Raw genomic sequence first — 17,011 nt, 5'->3', positions numbered from 1 at the left:
TCCCCTCCTTACTCCTTCTGTGGGGAGGTTTTCAATAAACTGGAGTGACAGAGTGAGGGAACTGACACTATATTTGTACATAGCATTTCAGCAAGTGAAATTGCAGCTATGAGAGTGTAAGGACGAACAAAAGCAAAGGGAGGAAGTGCCCTAGAGTCTTGGTGAAATGTTGAGTAATGCAGTTTGGTGTGGGTGTGGGGGATGTACAGGGGAGGAGTGGAAGTCTAGTATGTGAATTAACGGTAGTGAACACTATCCAGTATGCTTCGAAGCATTTTACATGCTTTATCTCAGGTTTTCTCACAAAAACCTTACACGGAAGGGATGTTACCCCATTTTTCAGAGGAAGAATCGGAGGTTTAGGAAGGTTCATTATTATAGATCATGAACTCAGCAAGTGGCACAGCCAGCATGCAGTCACAGCTCTCTTACCCCAAGCTTGGGCTATTATTGGTAAATTTTGGGCCATAGTGATCCTGTATGATTGTGGGAGCATGTGGCTCTTTCCAGGATGCTTTCCTTCACCACCCATCTTTGGACGCCTAGGTCTGTAAATACTACTTTGATGACATTGAATCTCTGCTCCTTGAAGACAGGAATCATTTATCTTTGTATTTTTTCAGGGCTCCTAGCATTTTATCTTGCCTTAAATAGATGTTCTATAAACAGTTACTGAATAACTGTGCTAAAGTCATCACCCTTCACATGGACATTTACATTAGGACCATTTGATATATGCCTTAACTGAAAACAATTGCTAAAGCATGTGACTGGCACTGCCTTCATTTTTCATAATTTTCTTAGTTCCGTCCTGTTTCCTTCCTAGGGTTTATATGTACACAACCCACCAGACCCCACCCCCCGCCCCCAGAAATATATCAGTAATTCTCTGTAGCAACAACGAAAATGGGAAATTAGCAAGCAGCTCAGCTCATTCAGATGCGCAGCCAGCTCTAGGGATCACTGCTTATGTCAGTTGTATCCTATGATCAGGGATATCTTTTGAAAATTTGGGAGAGGTACCCAGCCTCTAAGAGAAACTTGCTCCTATGTTCTTTTGTTTTTGGAGACAAATTTGAACACCTGAAACATTAAGAATCATTTGGGGGTGGGGAATAGAAAGATAGATGGGCAGGCCATATAAATGTTTATTTCTGGTAATGTATAATACAAAAGGAACCAGTGCAATGGAAAGCAGTGGCAAGTGTGTCCCTGAGAAAGGCAGGCCGACACAAAGACTGAGAGCCACGTAACAGAATTGGAGAGAGAAAAACAGGCTCTTAGTTTAACGCTGCAGAAGCAATATGCTACTTTGTGCGGAGTACACACGTGAAGTTCTGCAGATCAAACACTGGACTTCTGGTCTAAGGTTTTTGTTCTTTGTTGCTGCCACTACTAGTTAGGAACACAGTGCAGTTTGTTTTCGCTGTGAGGAGTTCTTTTCTCATATAAGCTTCTTAGGATAAGATGGATGCTGTTGGGAAGTGCTTGCCATGGGCAAAAATATACAAAGAGTAAGAAAAGGAGGTTTACCAAAGGTTAGATTTGGGCATTTTCTAAGAAAATGAAAGATTATAAAATCCAAGAGAGAAATTGCTATAGAAAGATTCAGAGCCAGGCACAAGAGAGGGCACATCCTGGACTCTGAAACTTTGGCTAAGGAATGTGTTCAGTGATGTGCATATGCTTTCTTTATGCTGTAGCTAAATTTCTTTCCCACGTGGGAAAAAAATAGTGCTTGTATTCATTGTGTCTGTGGGGTGGTGGTGGAGAGGTGGTCCAGAAGGGAAGAGTGGTGATGTCAGAACATGTTTGCATTTTCAGCTGTTTGCCTCACACCTAATGACACCTACATGCTTTATTGTTTTGTCATTTGGAAATAAATATAAGTGTATCTCACATAGTCATGTTGGAAATAAGTGGAATATATATAGTTTTGTAGAGATGAAGTCTTGCTCTTTTCCAGGCTGGTCTTGAACTCCTGTCAAGAGATCCTCCCACCTTGGCCTCCCAAAAAGCACTGGGATTACAGACATGAGCCACTGCACCCTGTCCAGGAATATTTTTTATAAAGGTGTTTGAGGATCCTAGCAAGATTTTTTTCCCTTAATGTAAATATTTACTATTGCTATATATAAAACCAAGCTTATGAAGAGAACATTTTCCTTAAGGGAAAAATATGACTAAACAATATGTTACATGATGTGAAATTAATAACTATGTTCAATTTTAAACAATGAAAAGTTTTTCAATAGCCAGAACTTACTCTGTAGGGTACGCCCACATCAAGTGCTTCTATTAAGACTTCAGGTCAGTTGACACTTTTTTTTTTTTATAATGTTAGCAAGTTCCAAACTGGAAAAACAAGGGTGTTGCCAGTGGAGGTTGAGGTGAATTGAAGGGAGGGCGGGATGCCACCACCGCAAGCCAGTATGGAGGTGCTGTGGTCAGTGCATTTCAGGGATATGAAATGCAACCCCACCCCTGCAGTCAAGAGTTTCAGAATGCATTTTCTGTTTTTCAGGATGAATCTTCAAGTCATGAATGTAACCAGCGCACAATCCTTCTCTATGGAGTCGGCAAAGAGCGTGATGAAGCAAGGCATCAGCTGAAGAAGATTACCAAAGATATCCTGAAAATTCTAAACAAGAAGAGCACCACAGAGACAGGGGGTAAAGAACCTTAATGCATTTGCTCCCATTATGTTGCCTTTTGCCTCCCCTCTGAGCACAGTCTTATCAAAGTGTTCTGTGTCACTGTCAACAGAGCATTTCCCCTCCTGAATGACTGTCACATTGAAATGTGAACAAGCACATTTAAATTTTAAAGCCTTGTTTCCATTTATAGTAATCCTTGTATTAAAATATTAATACAAGGTATTAATGTTAAATATTGTTGTATTAAAATATTGTATTCCATAGGTAGGTGTAAATAATTTATTCTGATTTTTGGTATACTTCTCAAATTTTCTATAGTAGTAATAAATGAAGTACTGAAGAATGAGTTGAAAACCCTTAGTCTGGAAGAGATCCGTTTCTCTGTTTCTTTACCGTAATTTTCCAAGCTTGTGGTTAGTTTCTGTTCTGGGGCACTCACATGTGCATATTAATTGAATATCATGACAGCATATTTGCTCATCTTTTCTTACATTATTCAGAAAAATAACTCCAATAGGTAGTGATGACTACCTATATCTCCAAATGATTTCAAATGAAAGGAAATTTGATCTTTGCTCTATAATATCTTCTTTAGTTGGAATGCTGTTTCCCCATTCTTTTGACATAGTTTTTATGGTGAAGCTGTGCCTTTATGTTGTATCACCACATTGCATAATTGGAATTTTGTAATTATCCACTTCACGTTTGCCTAATTATTCTTTTCAAGGTTTGTTGATTTCATTAGGCAATCAAATTATTTTAAGTATATTGTTAGGTATCCTCCTACCACCACTGGTGTTTATTTCTCTAATACTTAAATCATAGAAGGAAAAAGAAAGTTTGTGTTTACCCTATGTAAACAACATTCTTCCTACAGATGGTATAAACCACCTCTAGGAGCCCTCCTGTTCTGTAGTACATGCTACTTTTTTATGGACTCTTCACAGGAGATCCAGCTCTCAGACTTTAGCAGGATAAATTGCCAGAATTTGTCCACCCTAGATCTTTACTAGAGAAAAATATAGATCTTAATAATGCAGATAGATTCTCTTTCTTCCCGGTCAATCATGGTGCACATGCAGAAACATGGTATGAAGGGCAACGTGTTTCAGTCTGCATATGGCATTCTGGGTATCTGATGTCAGAGGTGATAGTCTTCAGAACTCAGTGGGAAAGTTATCCTTCCTGTTATTCGCGTCACCTTCCCTAACTCCCTTCCATTCCCAGTTAAGGACTTTGAAATACCTCAGCTCTCTGAGGAAGCAACCAAGAGTTGTGGAAGGGAAATGAAACCTTCTTGTTGGCATGTCATTATTGAACTTGAAAAAAGAAAGTGCTCTGTCTAAGAAAACTGTTTATCTGTTGTTTTGATGTTTTCTCTGTCTTAGAGAAAAGAGGAAACAGTTGCATTTAGAAGATTGAATTTAGAAGCCCTTAAACTAGCTAGCAAAGAATATTTAAAACTACTTTTGGTATACTTGGAAATGGGAGGGGGGGTTGTCAGTATTTCCTTAAGGAGATTCAGTAATACATATTTCATCTAAATTATTTTTAGAGGGTCTTTCCAGATCCTATGGAACTTTTTAGATGGCTAAAGGGTATGGGAAGGGGAAGGAAGCAATGAGGTATCCTTTTCTGTTGAGCCTACTAACTTCCTTCACAGCTTTTTAATGCCACACTGTAGTTTGTCCTGTCTTTGTAGCAATCCCTCAAATAGGCAATTCTAGCATATGAACTCACAAAGTGAAAAACATTTTTGTTCTGTGCTGCCTTTTGAGAAACAGGTCAAGTATTCCTGATATGAAGTGCTTGGGACCAGAAGGGTTTTGGATTTTGGATATTTTCACATTTTTGAATATTTGCATATATAATGAGAAATCTTGGGGATGAGGCCCAAGTCTAAACATGAAACTCATTTATGTTTCATATATACTTTATACACATACCCTGAAAGTAATTTTATTTTTCTCTTGGGGATGCTTAATAAACTGTATTGTGTGCCTGCATTTTGACTGTGACCTGTCACATAAGATCAAGTGGAATTTTCCACTTATGACATTATGTCTACCCTCAAAGTTTCAGATTTTGGAGAATTTCACATTTTGGATTCTCAGAATAGGGATCCTCAACCTTTGTCAGTAAATAGAAACATCATCTGTGGAACCACATCGTTGGGAGGGGATTTTTTACTTTCTTTCATTTTAGATAAAGTTCCTTAACCAGAAAGCTATTAATTTGGGATGTAGTGAGCTGCTTTCTTATAAATAATCTTAAGTCACGAGTTAAAATTTAGTGTATACACCAGAAATTAGCTAACTGTACTTCAGATTAATGGAAAGATGCCCACTTTTTTCAGCAACATGAGTACTGGTAAGGAAAACAGACCTTGTGTTAGCATGTATTTGATTTCTGGGAACACATGAAAATAACATTTTGAGGAACCAACTCATTAGGAGTGTTGTCAGATCAGCCAGGTCTTGCCTAGGTGAATTTATAATATAAAGTTCAAATAATATTTCCAGTTGAATGATCAAACTTCATTTTTCATTTGCATTGACCTTTTTTGGTTGTCAATGGTGTACCTTTTGAAAATATTAGTGAAGTTTACTATGACAACCTTTAAAAGGCTAAAGTTCCAGGATTTAAAGATTTTTAAAAAGGAAAATCAAAATTAAGCAACAAAAGAGCAATAATATGTTATAAAAGCAAATTAACATAAGATGAGGAAAAATATATATTGACTATATTGTTACTTATGTAAATATCATTAAAATAAGGTATTTCATTGTGAACCACCACTGATTTCTTAAATTTTGCTGTTGAGTATAAATTGCTAAGAACCAATTACATTCTTTTAGATAAGGTTTTAAGAAGTTAGTGATATGTAGATAAATGGAATCTATTAGCACAAACAAATAAAAAGGTGCACTTAGGAGTTTTTAGTAGGATCTATTTCTTTAAGTCTGTTGTTATTGTTTATTTGTTTTGTCCTAGGAAGAACTGAATCAATACATTAATTTCACTTTTAAGGCATTTTGTACACAAGGCTGTTGATGTTAGCTCTTCAGCCTTGGATCAAAGATGTTAGTAAATGAAAAATTCAAAACTTGGATATTCTAAACATGCTCATGACATGTGAGCAGCTACAGTGAAGGCAAAATTTCATATATAATTTGTACTTTTGAGAGTAGATGTTGAAAAAATAATCAGGTTTAATGAATTTGGTAGTTCCTAATCTTTGCATTATATTTGGTGTTACTGGCCAAAAGTGGCACAAGCTTGTAACTTATGTTACCCCTGCACCTTTAAATTCTGATGTACTCTGGCATCAAGGTTTCTTTGTTTAGGGAATTAGAAAAGAACCAGCCTTGTGGTGTTTTGTTTTATTTTGTTTTTGACTCTAACCACTAATTCCTCATTGTTGAAAGAGAAGTCTTTTATTTTAATGTTATTGTTTAAGACCATTACATTTGCCATTAGCAAAATATTTTTGAGCTCAGTGAAATCTTGTTCATTTCTTGTGTCTTTAATAGAGAAATCTGTAAAGTGACATTTGTTCTCTGAAATTAAACTTTTCTAAAGAAGAGGACGGTGTGAGGAGTAGAACTCTTGTCTTGGTAGCCTTTAACTGCTTAGAATCACAGTGCTAGAAATGACATTATCAATCATATATCCAACTTTTCCTTTTTGTTTTTAGACTTGTCTTTGTAAGTACAAAATATTAAAGTATTTAAAAACAGAATTGAATTTATTTTTGGATCTTATTCTTAAAACTGTTAAGAGTACCCCTATAATAAGCAATTTTTATTTTTTTATTGGAATTTTCTTCAAACCTCTTTATGCTAATTTGATAAATGTGGCACTTCTTCATTAACGTGGAGTGATTTAATTTTTTGCTGCCATTAAAAAAGGAATCATGTAATTTCTTTTTTAAAAAATATTTTAAACTGCTTCAGAAAAGTAACAAGGTGAGTCTCCAAAGAAGATGCCCAGCAGGTGTTTGATTAAGTCAAAGTGAGCCCAGGAGATCTCCCCACCTTCGTTGTTGATATAATTGTAGTTTAAAAGTTGTTTAGTGAGAAATGTTCATAAAGACACTTTTTATGATGGCTAAAATCTGGAAACTACTCACTAGAATGGTTAAGTAAATGGTGGTACAGTCACACATTGGAATACTATAAGTAAGTGAGAATTATTAGTTTTTAGAACAAATTAAAATTACCTCAGCAATATGAATCAATCTTAAAAGCATACTGTTGATTGCAAGATGCCAGATGTGGAAAGCATATACTATACGATTTCCTTTTGTGAAGTTCCAGAGTAGGCAGTAGCGATCTAAGTTGTTAGATATCAGGATTTTGATCTCCTAGGGAGGGAGAGGTGCCTAGAGAGGCCTGAGGGAGTTTCTGATATTCCATTCTGTTACTTTGTATTCAAGTCTTATTGTGTGAGTGTATTTATTTTATAGAAATTCATATAATTTGTGCACTTTTCTGTATGTATGCTGTACTTAAAAAAAAATCCATTAAAAATGTCAAGAGTTTCTATTAAATGGAAAATAATGGATCTGCTTTATGTTTATGTAGTTGGGGATGAAGGACAAAAAGCCAGGAAGAACAAACAAGAGACATTTCCAACACTGGAAACTGTGTTCACTAAACTCCAGCTTCTTTCATATTTTGATCAACATCAAGTGACATCTCAGGTAGCCATTTAAAGCTGTTTTATTGTGCATTTGCAGTATTCTAATTTCCTTAAACATTTTTTTCATGCAGTGTATTTTCTCAGCCTTAATGGTTTTATACATATATTTTATAAACATACTTGGAAGTATCTCAGACTGTTGAGTAGTTCTTCCTTCCTTCCTTCAGGTTGCCTTCCTCAGAAGGATTAATTTTTATTATGTACATTTTTTTGTCCTTAAGATAATAATCAGTGACATATAAAGTAATAGCTAATGAAATAGGTTATTAGAGTTTGGTGCTATATTGCAATTGATGAGAAATCTGTTGATGATTGAAATAAAATACTATGAAATTGAGAAGAAAACACATCTGTTTTGCTTTACAAATCCTTTGATATTCAAATGGATGTGTCTAAAATTATTGTAGTTCTACCATTAGAATACTTAAGATTTAGGTCTGAATGACAACTATTTGTATCTTTTAAAATTATAGTTAATGAAAAAATTGTTTTATTTGTACATAGTTTTATAGTTTCTATAGAAATATGTTTTGACTTTCATCAAAGTAGAATCATATGTAAATTGAACTGTCTTAAAAAGTAAAAATGATTTATCTTAGTAAAAGATTATTTGGAATATTGGTCTTACAATATTTTTGCTTATGTTTGCACAGATTTCTAACAATGTGCTAGAACAAATCACAAGCTTTGCATCAGGAACATCCTATCATCTCCCTTTGGCTCACCACATTCAGCTCATCTTTGATCTCATGGAGCCAGCACTGAACATCAATGGACTAATTGACTTCGCAATACAGGTGTCAAAGAGACCATGTTTCTCTCACTTTTAGGAAAGCAAATCCACCAGGCATTGTGCAGTTTAAAGTGAGCCAATTAGCTGGGCACAGTGGCTTGTGTTTGTAATTCCAGCACTTTGCGAGGCCGAGGTAGGAGGATTGGTTGAATCTAGTAGTTTTAAACCAGCCTGGGCAACTTAGTGAGACCCCATCTCCACACAAAATTTAAAAAGTAGCTGATTGCATGCCTGTAGTCCCAGCTACTTGGGAGGCTGAGGGCAGGAGACTCACTTAAGCCCAGGAGATCAAGGACACAACGAGCCATGATCATACAACTGCACTCAAGCCTGTGGGACAGAGCAAGGCCCTGTCTCAAAAGAAATAAATAAAATTAGAAAAATAAAAATCAAATGAACCAATTGCTGTGCATTAACATTATTTTATGGACATAGTACATTTTTTGAATAATTTAGACATGGTGAATTAACAGTCTTAAACTAACATTTTATTTATAGTCATGTTCATAGTTTTCAATTAAATAATTATAACTGGTGCCAAAATATATGCCATTTAAAAATGTGCGAGTTTTGAGTGCTGCTTCTGTTTTTTGTTTGTTTGTTTTCTTTTGGTCTTTGTTATTTTGTTTAAGGAAAGATGAAAGTTTATTTGCTCTTTATAATAGAGCATGTTTTAGATTAAGAGCCCAAACAAACCTTATAATTGGATTTGCCCTACTGTTATTTCTTATACACATTTGAGTTCATTATTTACTTCTGTTATTAGCAAACAGAAATAAGACTTGGTTTCCTTTGTTTATTTTATAGGAGATATTAAGTTTGTTAACAAAAAGAAAAGCCAAATAACTTTCATTTTATTAAAAAGAGAAAGGGGAGAAAAGTGAGGGGTGGGGTTTTCTAAAATTATACAGTCCAGAACCTTGCACTGCCATAAAGTTTCAGTACCTTATTTCAGCACTGGCTACTTCCTGATTGTATACATCCTGATGTCTAGACTGAAGAACAACTCTATGAATTGGAAAAGGATTAAAAATTTTAAAAAGGTTAAATTCAGGGAATGTATTTGTAGTGGAATGAGTCAGTATATCTATGGTTTGTAAAAATAACTGTTTTCTCCATTTGTTTTGGCACCTACATTTTTATTCAGTCTTTTCTCCCGTTATAGTTACTAAATGAACTGAGTGTTGTGGAAGCTGAACTGCTCCTAAAATCCTCCAGCCTGGCAGGAAGTTATACAACAGGACTGTGTGTCTGCATCGTGGCTGTTCTCAGGCGCTATCACAGTTGTCTGATCTTGAATCCTGATCAGACAGCCCAGGTGTTTGAAGGGTTGGTACACAGCATATCATTGTTGTTTTTCCAATCTTGAAATGTATAACTAGTGATGAAATATTATAGTAGTTTTAAAAGAAAAATAGTACTGATACCTGTTTTAATTAAAACATAAAGAACAATCTTGCCAGAAAACATTAATCAAAAAGATCTAAGCATGTCAAGTATGTTCTTCCTAATAATGTGTGATTCCTTCCTCCCTTCTTCCTTGCCTTTCTTCCCTCTCCCTGGTTTCTAAGAGTACAAAGCCAGTCATTTATAGCACTCTATGGTTAATGTTAGCCAGCATCCTGCCATATTATGAATAGTGAATGCTGGAACTTTTTTATTCATGTAATTTCAGTTTATGTTTACAGACTCAACATCAGATAAATTTTGCATACATTATCATCGTAGAAATTTGGTTCTTCAATTTCATTTCTTTGATTAAAGATATATTTTGATGAGAATTAACCTAGAACAAATGACTTCATTCTTGGCTGTAGGCTGGGGCTTACTCTACTAGTGAAGTTGGACTATGGAAATAGCTAATATCACCCCCATTAAAGACTGAGGCTAAGAGCACCAAATTAGTGTAATGAGCTCTCAAAGACCTACATAAGCCGCTTTTTATCCACTCTCCTCTCCTTTCTCCAGGGCTTTTTATTTAAACACAGAAAGGCAACCTGTTATTTCTTGCTCTTCAGTTTTTCCTTCTGAGCTCCAAAGAATCATGGGATTCTTTGGTTTTATAGTACCTTTTATTGTTTTAATCTAGCACATGTAATCAATTTATATGCTATTCTAGAATGATACAAGTTTAACAGTAGCTCTTCTGAGGAAGAGGTAATGCTACCTTTATTTGTATTAATTACGTGTTATGAAATGAAATCTGAAACATCCTAAAAACTTTAGAATATAAGAACATTTACATATTAGAATTAAGGAAATAGAGAATTATTTAATATCTCAACTGCTGTATAAAATTTGAATTTAGTATTACTTTACAGCCCAAGAAATTGAGATTCAGGCCTGTTAAGTGTTTGGTGAAGTGATATACCCTATATCACACAGCTAATAAATCTCACAGATTTTAATAAAAATCTTTCGAACTGGAAGCTTATTCATGCTGTTTAATCTATGTTCTACTTTTAAAATAGTGAATTGAAACCCATTAGTTGGTCATGAAATGAATTGAATGGGTTGTGACAAGTCTTTTTGTTTTTATGTTATTATTTTGAAATTGATTTCAGTATCGTTTAGTTTGGCATTGAAAATTTTTATCCTATTAAATATTCATGAAATCATATTTGACATCAACGTTGTTATTTTTTACCTTATATTGGTAAGGATAAGTATTATTCTTAAGACTATTATTTCACTTCTTTGTACTTATGTGAATGAGTACACTGGATCACGATGTGAAATGTTTTTCTTATTGCTGGCAAATCAAAGAAGTTGAAGAAACACTCACTACTGTATGATGGATACCTAAACCTAACAGACTCTCAATAAATGTTTATTTACTTTAGTCACAGAATAATTCTTTGCTTTATAGATAGTAACAGGATTTTGTGTAACTTTTATTTTAGAATAAGAAGGTACAAGCACAGGTTTATTACAAAGGTATATGGCATGGTGCTGAGGTTTTGGGGTATGATTGAAACCATCAGGAAGTGAGCATAGTACTCAGTAGGTAGTTTTGCAGACCTTTCCCCCTCTCTCTGTCTCCCCACTTCAGTAATCCCCAGTGTCTGTTGTTCTCATCCTTATGTCCACGTGTACCTCATGTTTAGCTACCGCTTACAGTGAGAATATGTGCTTGGCTTTCTGTTTCTGCATTAGTTTACTTAGGATAATGGCCTACAGCTGCATCTATGTTGCTGCAAAGAGCATGATTTTGTTCTTTTTTATGGCTGCATAGTTTTTGGTTTGCTTGTTTGTATAATTAACAGGTTGAATCATTACTTTTCTTCTTAATTGTATGACACTTTTGTTCTAATTGGCAGCTTTTCCTTGCTGCCAGGTAATCCCATCTGTTGATGTCAGTTCACAAGGTTTGGGATACTACATTGCCATTTCCTCAAGAAGTCTCCTTGGTTCCACCTATGGTACCTGTGATTCCATTGTCCTTCTTGGCCTAGACATCCTGTGCAGTCTCCACTTTGCCCTTTCCCCTGAATGGTAGAGAGGGGTTTGATCTGGGAGTCTGGAAACCTAAGCTGTCGTCTTGCTTCTGCTAGAACTAGCTCTTTGCCTTTGAGCAAGTCACCCCACCTTTCTGCCTCTCCGAGCCTTCTTTATACAATAAGGATGGTGAATCAGATAGTTTCTAAAACTTTTTTCATCTTTAATAATCTGTCATCTGTGACTCCATTAGTGTAATATAATGCCTGAGCCCTGTAACAAAATACAAGACAGTGATGGAATCAGATGCACAGATAGGTGAATGGACCATGAGTGTTTACATCTGTGGTTGTACAGCTTCTGTGTTATATGGACTATGGACAAAGAGGCCTATAACTACAGGAGTTGTAGAGAATATAACAAAACAGAAGAGGCTTTATCTTCTTATATAAGATAAACTAAAATAACTTTCTTTCTAGTTTATATACATAGGGGAATGTATACATGCATAAAGGGAATGTGACTCCAAACCAAGAACTGCTTGTGCACTTGAAAATGGGTTTCCCAGATTGACTGCTTTGAAGAATTGCTCCTTTACAAAGGAGAACACTTGGGAATCTTTGCATACTGAGTGCATTTGTGAATCATTTTACTGAGGAGGCGGGGGCTCTCTACGACAGTTTTCCTTTTGTGTCTCAGTCACAGCAACTTAATTGGTGGATTCCTCCATATGTACCTTCTTTATGAAGGAATTTCTTTCATTGCTTTTGTTTCTTGTCATCAGTGACATTTCTGAAGATTTTTTTTATATCTACTATTTTAGTGTCATAATAGAAAAATTATATTGTACTGAGTTATTTACTATTCTACTTATTAGTTTCAACAATCCGATATCTTTTTTCTTACCCAAGTAATACTTATTTTCCCTCTAAAAGTCAGATGATAACCCATATAGTAGCAAATATGTGTCTCATTTCTTCGTATATTTTTCTCCTCAGGTTGTGTGGTGTGGTCAAGCATGTCGTAAACCCCTCAGAATGTTCTTCCCCTGAAAGATGCATCTTAGCCTACCTCTATGATCTCTATGTGTCATGTAGCCACCTCAGAAGTAAATTTGGAGACCTCTTCAGGTGAGTAGAAGAGACTCAAAAGGACAGAAATAAGATCATGCCTATGTTTGTTAGTGACCCTGGCAATATTGTCATCCTTTTGAATAATGAAAGTTAATTGCAATTGTATCTATTAGGCAGTAATTTTGATATACTCAAGATTTGTTGAAACTGAGTATTAAAATATACAGGGACAATACACGATAGACTATTATATAATATAAAAGTGTGATCATAGGTTTTTTTTTTTTTTTCCCCTTCTGATATTGAAATGATGTTAGGTCATAAACTCTCTAACTTTGATTGTATTTCTTCAATGAATAAGGTATTTCTTAAGATTTTACATTCTCTATATGTTGTACAGACAATGAATTTTAGGTAAGTCCTACTGAAGTAATGATTATTTGATGTGTCTTTCCATTTGAAGTTTAAAATTCAGTTTGGGTTATAAATCTAATAGATCAATGAGGCAGCTCTTTATATTTTGCTTTATTTGTATCTCTCTTGCTTTTGATATCCACCTTTTCTGAGCTGACTTTTTGCATTACTTGGATTAGCTTTAATATCCTTTGGGCATTACAGTGTTTCATTTTTTATTTCCAGTGACTCATAGAAGGTTCTATAGCCCCATTCAATTTTCTAGAACCTTTTCATACTGTGTTTACTTTTCCTCTTTTTTACAAAAACAATTTGCTGTTTAGCAGATAACTTTTTCATGTGTTAATGAGTTTTTAAAAAATGACCAGTACCCTCACTGAATAACATTAAATCAATGTGCATTAAAAGTAGGAAACCTGGTTTCTATTACAGATTGTATTTGATTCAGGTTCAGCTTTACTGCCATGGATACCTCTTGCTGCGACCATTGCAGAGCTCTTCTAACTGGTTTCCTTGCTTGCACCTTTAACTCTAAAACACATTCTCAACATACCCACTAAAGTGATCCTTTTAATACACGAATGATTCACAGGCTTTTGGTGACTTTTCACTCACTCAGAATAAAATTCATCGTCCCTACATAGCCTTCAGGATCTTCAGGGTCCCATCTTCTCTTCCACCCCTTTCCCTCTGTTTATTCTGGCCACACAGACCTTTTTACTGGTCAAACACTCTAAGAACGACCCATGGCAGGGCTTTTGCACTTTATCTTACATTGCTTGTGATACTTGTCCTCAGTTACTAGTGTGCTTCACTCCCACACTTCACTCATGACTGCCTCCCTGAGCACACCATTTTAAATAGCACCCCCATGTCATCATTCTGAACCTCAGCACTTGCTACCCCCCCATAGATTCTGTATTTATTTGTGGCCCGGCTCCTCCTTAGAATGTATGCTTCATGACAGCAGAAGCTTTTTCTATTTTTTTCACTGCTGTATCCCAGTGCCTAGAAGAGTATGTAGCTCTTAATAGGCACTGAAAAAAAATCTGTTGAATGATAGTTTTATCTAAAGCAATTCATATTTTTAATGGTATTAATAAAGTGTGAAAATATGTTATGAAATGGGTTAGGCTTCAAAATAATCCTTTGTGAAATATTTGAGTGGGTCTTAGGAAATATCTTTCCACAGAAATTATGTCATAATTTAAAAAATACTTACATTCTTCTCTTAGTTTACATAGAGCTTTCTGTTTCAGCTTACATTTTTCAAAGAGCTTTCTCTTACATAATTTAGTTCTTACAGCAGCCCTTTTTTTTAATAGTGAACTTCCTCTGACAGCCCCAATAGCCTATTTGACCCTTAATACTCCTGCAGTGTGGTGCAAATAGGTTAAATGAAGTAATGCAAGTAACATGTGCTGGGTGTGGAGATTTAGGGTACCAGCACACAGTGAATAGAGAAATTACATAGGGGTCAGCAGAGTGGCACATCACGGTGATTGGCACTGTCTAAAGTTTCCTCTATTTAAAAAATGAAAGAGAAATACAACTTTCTTGGGATATCTTGAAGTCAGAGACCTATTGTAGTTTGAGATGAGGAAAAATGGGCAAACAAAAGCTAGATACACAGATATTTCTATCAGTGTACTGATAAAACAACTTTAATAATTTTATCTGAAACAAGATTCCTAAAGTTGTATGAGAGGAATATTTTTTCTGAAACACCATTCACACAGTTGCGTGAGAGGAGTATTTGGGGGAGATACAACATTGGTCACTTCTACCGCTGATTGAGCTGCTGCTGTGTGCCAAGCACTGTGCTGGGTTATTTCTATCAAGAGCTTTAACTCTCACATCAACCTCAAGAAACTGAAAATGTCATGACTCTGAATTGCTAACTTGTATCCTTCAATGACAGCCAACACACTTTTAAAAATATAAGTTGTCTGCACAGAAAGAGAATGTAGAAGATTGTATTTGCTGCCATTTAGTAAATGACTTTAGTCCTCTTTCTTAGACTAGTGCTTCCCAAGCATTATTTGGCACTTGATATATGTGGGAGATCTTGTTGCACATACAGACTCTATACACCTACAGTGGAGGTCCAGGATTCTTTATTTTTAACAAACACCACAAAAGTGATTCTCAAGGAGTTGAGGTGAAACTACATTTTGCTAAACATTGAACTGAACAATGTCTGTTTTCTTAAACCTGCTGACAGTGGCAGTAGTTTAGGATAGACAGTCCTTATGACTTTTCATCTTTGAGGGACTCATTCCTGGCTACCGTTGATACAAGTATGTAACAATATGGGGTTTATAAAGAAAGCCGTAGGTCACCACAAACCACGAACACATTTGCTGCCAGAAACTTAATCTATAAAACAGACTTTCTGATGCATAAAAGAGCTTTTGAATGGAGAAGGTGAAGGTTGTTTATGAATTTGCTACCTACAGAAGGTAAGCACAAATGGATAAGTTCATATGGAACCTGAACTTTTACATCACATCAGTCTCTCAGTCTCATTCACAGAGCAGGTTTGGAGGAGATAGATTCTAATTCCTTTTATACTTCTAATAGTCTATATGTGATTCAGACATAACTCACTGAAACATGAACTGTTTTCATATGATAGACCAGGCTCTTTAAAAATCTCTTAATGCTTCTGAGAAATACAACATGCTAAGTTTTTATGAATGATATAATACTTTTTTCACTTCCATAGAATTTGTGTATTATCCATATCCCCTTACTAGAATATAAGTTCCTTGAAGGCAAGGAATGTGCCTCTCTTCTTCACAGCTGTGCCGCAGTTTCCAGAATAGTCTTGGCACACGAACTTCTACTGCATACACTATACCAGAGGAATAGTTTTGTAGGATGTATAATTAAGAGTAACACAAAATTTCCCTTATGTATAATTGAATCCTTTTTTATTTTTAAGTAATAACACTTTTCAACAACTGTTAAGACACAGTTGTTGGAAGCCATAGTAATTTCTTTGATTTTTAAAGCATGTAAAATGTAGACCATATTTTGGAAATACTTAAGATTTGTAACCAAATACCTCATTTCTGTTTTGTTGTTCCATCTACTTAGAAATTATTTACTGAGGAATTTGTACATTCCAAAGTACTTTGATTAACACCAATTAGTAAGAAGTTCAAATTAAGAACTTATAATGTAAATCATCTCTAGGAATGCATTACAGTTCCTGCCATGTAATATATCCTTAAGTGAAATAGTTTTCTAGTTATTCTAGTTTTATTTTTCTGTTTTAACTTTTTTTCTTATAACCTCAGTAGTGCCTGTTCAAAAGTAAAGCAAACCATATATAATAATGTGATGCCTGCAAATTCGAACTTGCGTTGGGATCCAGACTTCATGATGGATTTTATTGAGAATCCCTCAGCCCGTAGCATCAACTACTCAATGCTGGGCAAGATCCTCAGTGACAATGCGGCCAATCGCTACAGCTTTGTTTGCAATACACTCATGAATGTATGTATGGGCCATCAGGATGCTGGCAGGTGAGATGGGTTACCCTGGAATTCATGATTAACCAAAGAGTTGTTGCCTTGGTGCTTCTTTGAAATTGATGTCATTAGTAAGTGTCTGGACTCACATTTGGCTATCATTTGCTTTTTCTAAATCTTCTTTTATTCCTTAATTTACCTCTGTACTATCTTATAATTTCCTTAACCTCAGAGACAGTGCTTTCTGATTTATTATGCTGGCATGAGATGTTTTCAATATGGCCAATAATTACATGATTTATTTTCAAAAACATAGAATAAAAATACAAATAAAAATGCCTATATTTTGAAAAAAACTGTATTTGGGTCCACCTAAATTACGTAGTATCTATAAATTTTTTGATGCCCTTAAAAATGTAAATCGTAGCTCAGATTTATTCACAAAACTAAAAA

The 17,011-nt window shown here is 35.3% G+C and overlaps 2 protein-coding genes across 10 annotated transcripts in view; one reads left to right on the top strand and one right to left on the bottom strand.

Moving 5' to 3' along the window:
* MED12L (mediator complex subunit 12L) overlaps positions 1-17,011 on the top strand; it is a 341,749-nt gene that overhangs the window by 257,204 nt on the left and 67,534 nt on the right. For 5 of the 6 annotated variants that reach the window (XM_073023510.1, XM_073023514.1, XM_073023512.1 and 2 more), the window contains 6 exons: positions 2,525-2,672; positions 7,244-7,362; positions 8,015-8,158; positions 9,320-9,483; positions 12,591-12,722; positions 16,385-16,612. In XM_073023510.1, coding sequence (XP_072879611.1) covers positions 2,525-2,672; positions 7,244-7,362; positions 8,015-8,158; positions 9,320-9,483; positions 12,591-12,722; positions 16,385-16,612 — 935 coding nt within the window. The remainder of the gene's footprint in view (positions 1-2,524; positions 2,673-7,243; positions 7,363-8,014; positions 8,159-9,319; positions 9,484-12,590; positions 12,723-16,384; positions 16,613-17,011) is intronic. The other variant, XM_073023511.1, reaches the window with a different exon arrangement.
* Positions 1-17,011, bottom strand: part of P2RY12 (purinergic receptor P2Y12) — a 46,571-nt gene that overhangs the window by 10,297 nt on the left and 19,263 nt on the right. For 2 of the 4 annotated variants that reach the window (XM_073023515.1, XM_008008709.3), the window contains exon 1: positions 2,267-2,457. The exons of the other annotated variants lie outside the window; for them this stretch is intronic. The gene's annotated coding sequence lies outside the window, so the exon portion shown is untranslated. Of the gene's footprint in view, positions 1-2,266; positions 2,458-17,011 lie in introns of those variants that run through there. 4 annotated transcript variants of the gene reach the window in all.

Source organism: Chlorocebus sabaeus, chromosome 15 (assembly GCF_047675955.1).
Source record: "Chlorocebus sabaeus isolate Y175 chromosome 15, mChlSab1.0.hap1, whole genome shotgun sequence".
Lineage (NCBI taxonomy): Eukaryota > Metazoa > Chordata > Mammalia > Primates > Cercopithecidae > Chlorocebus > Chlorocebus sabaeus.
The sequence above is the reverse complement of the archived record's forward strand: the minus strand, read 5'-3'. Positions and strand labels throughout refer to the sequence as shown.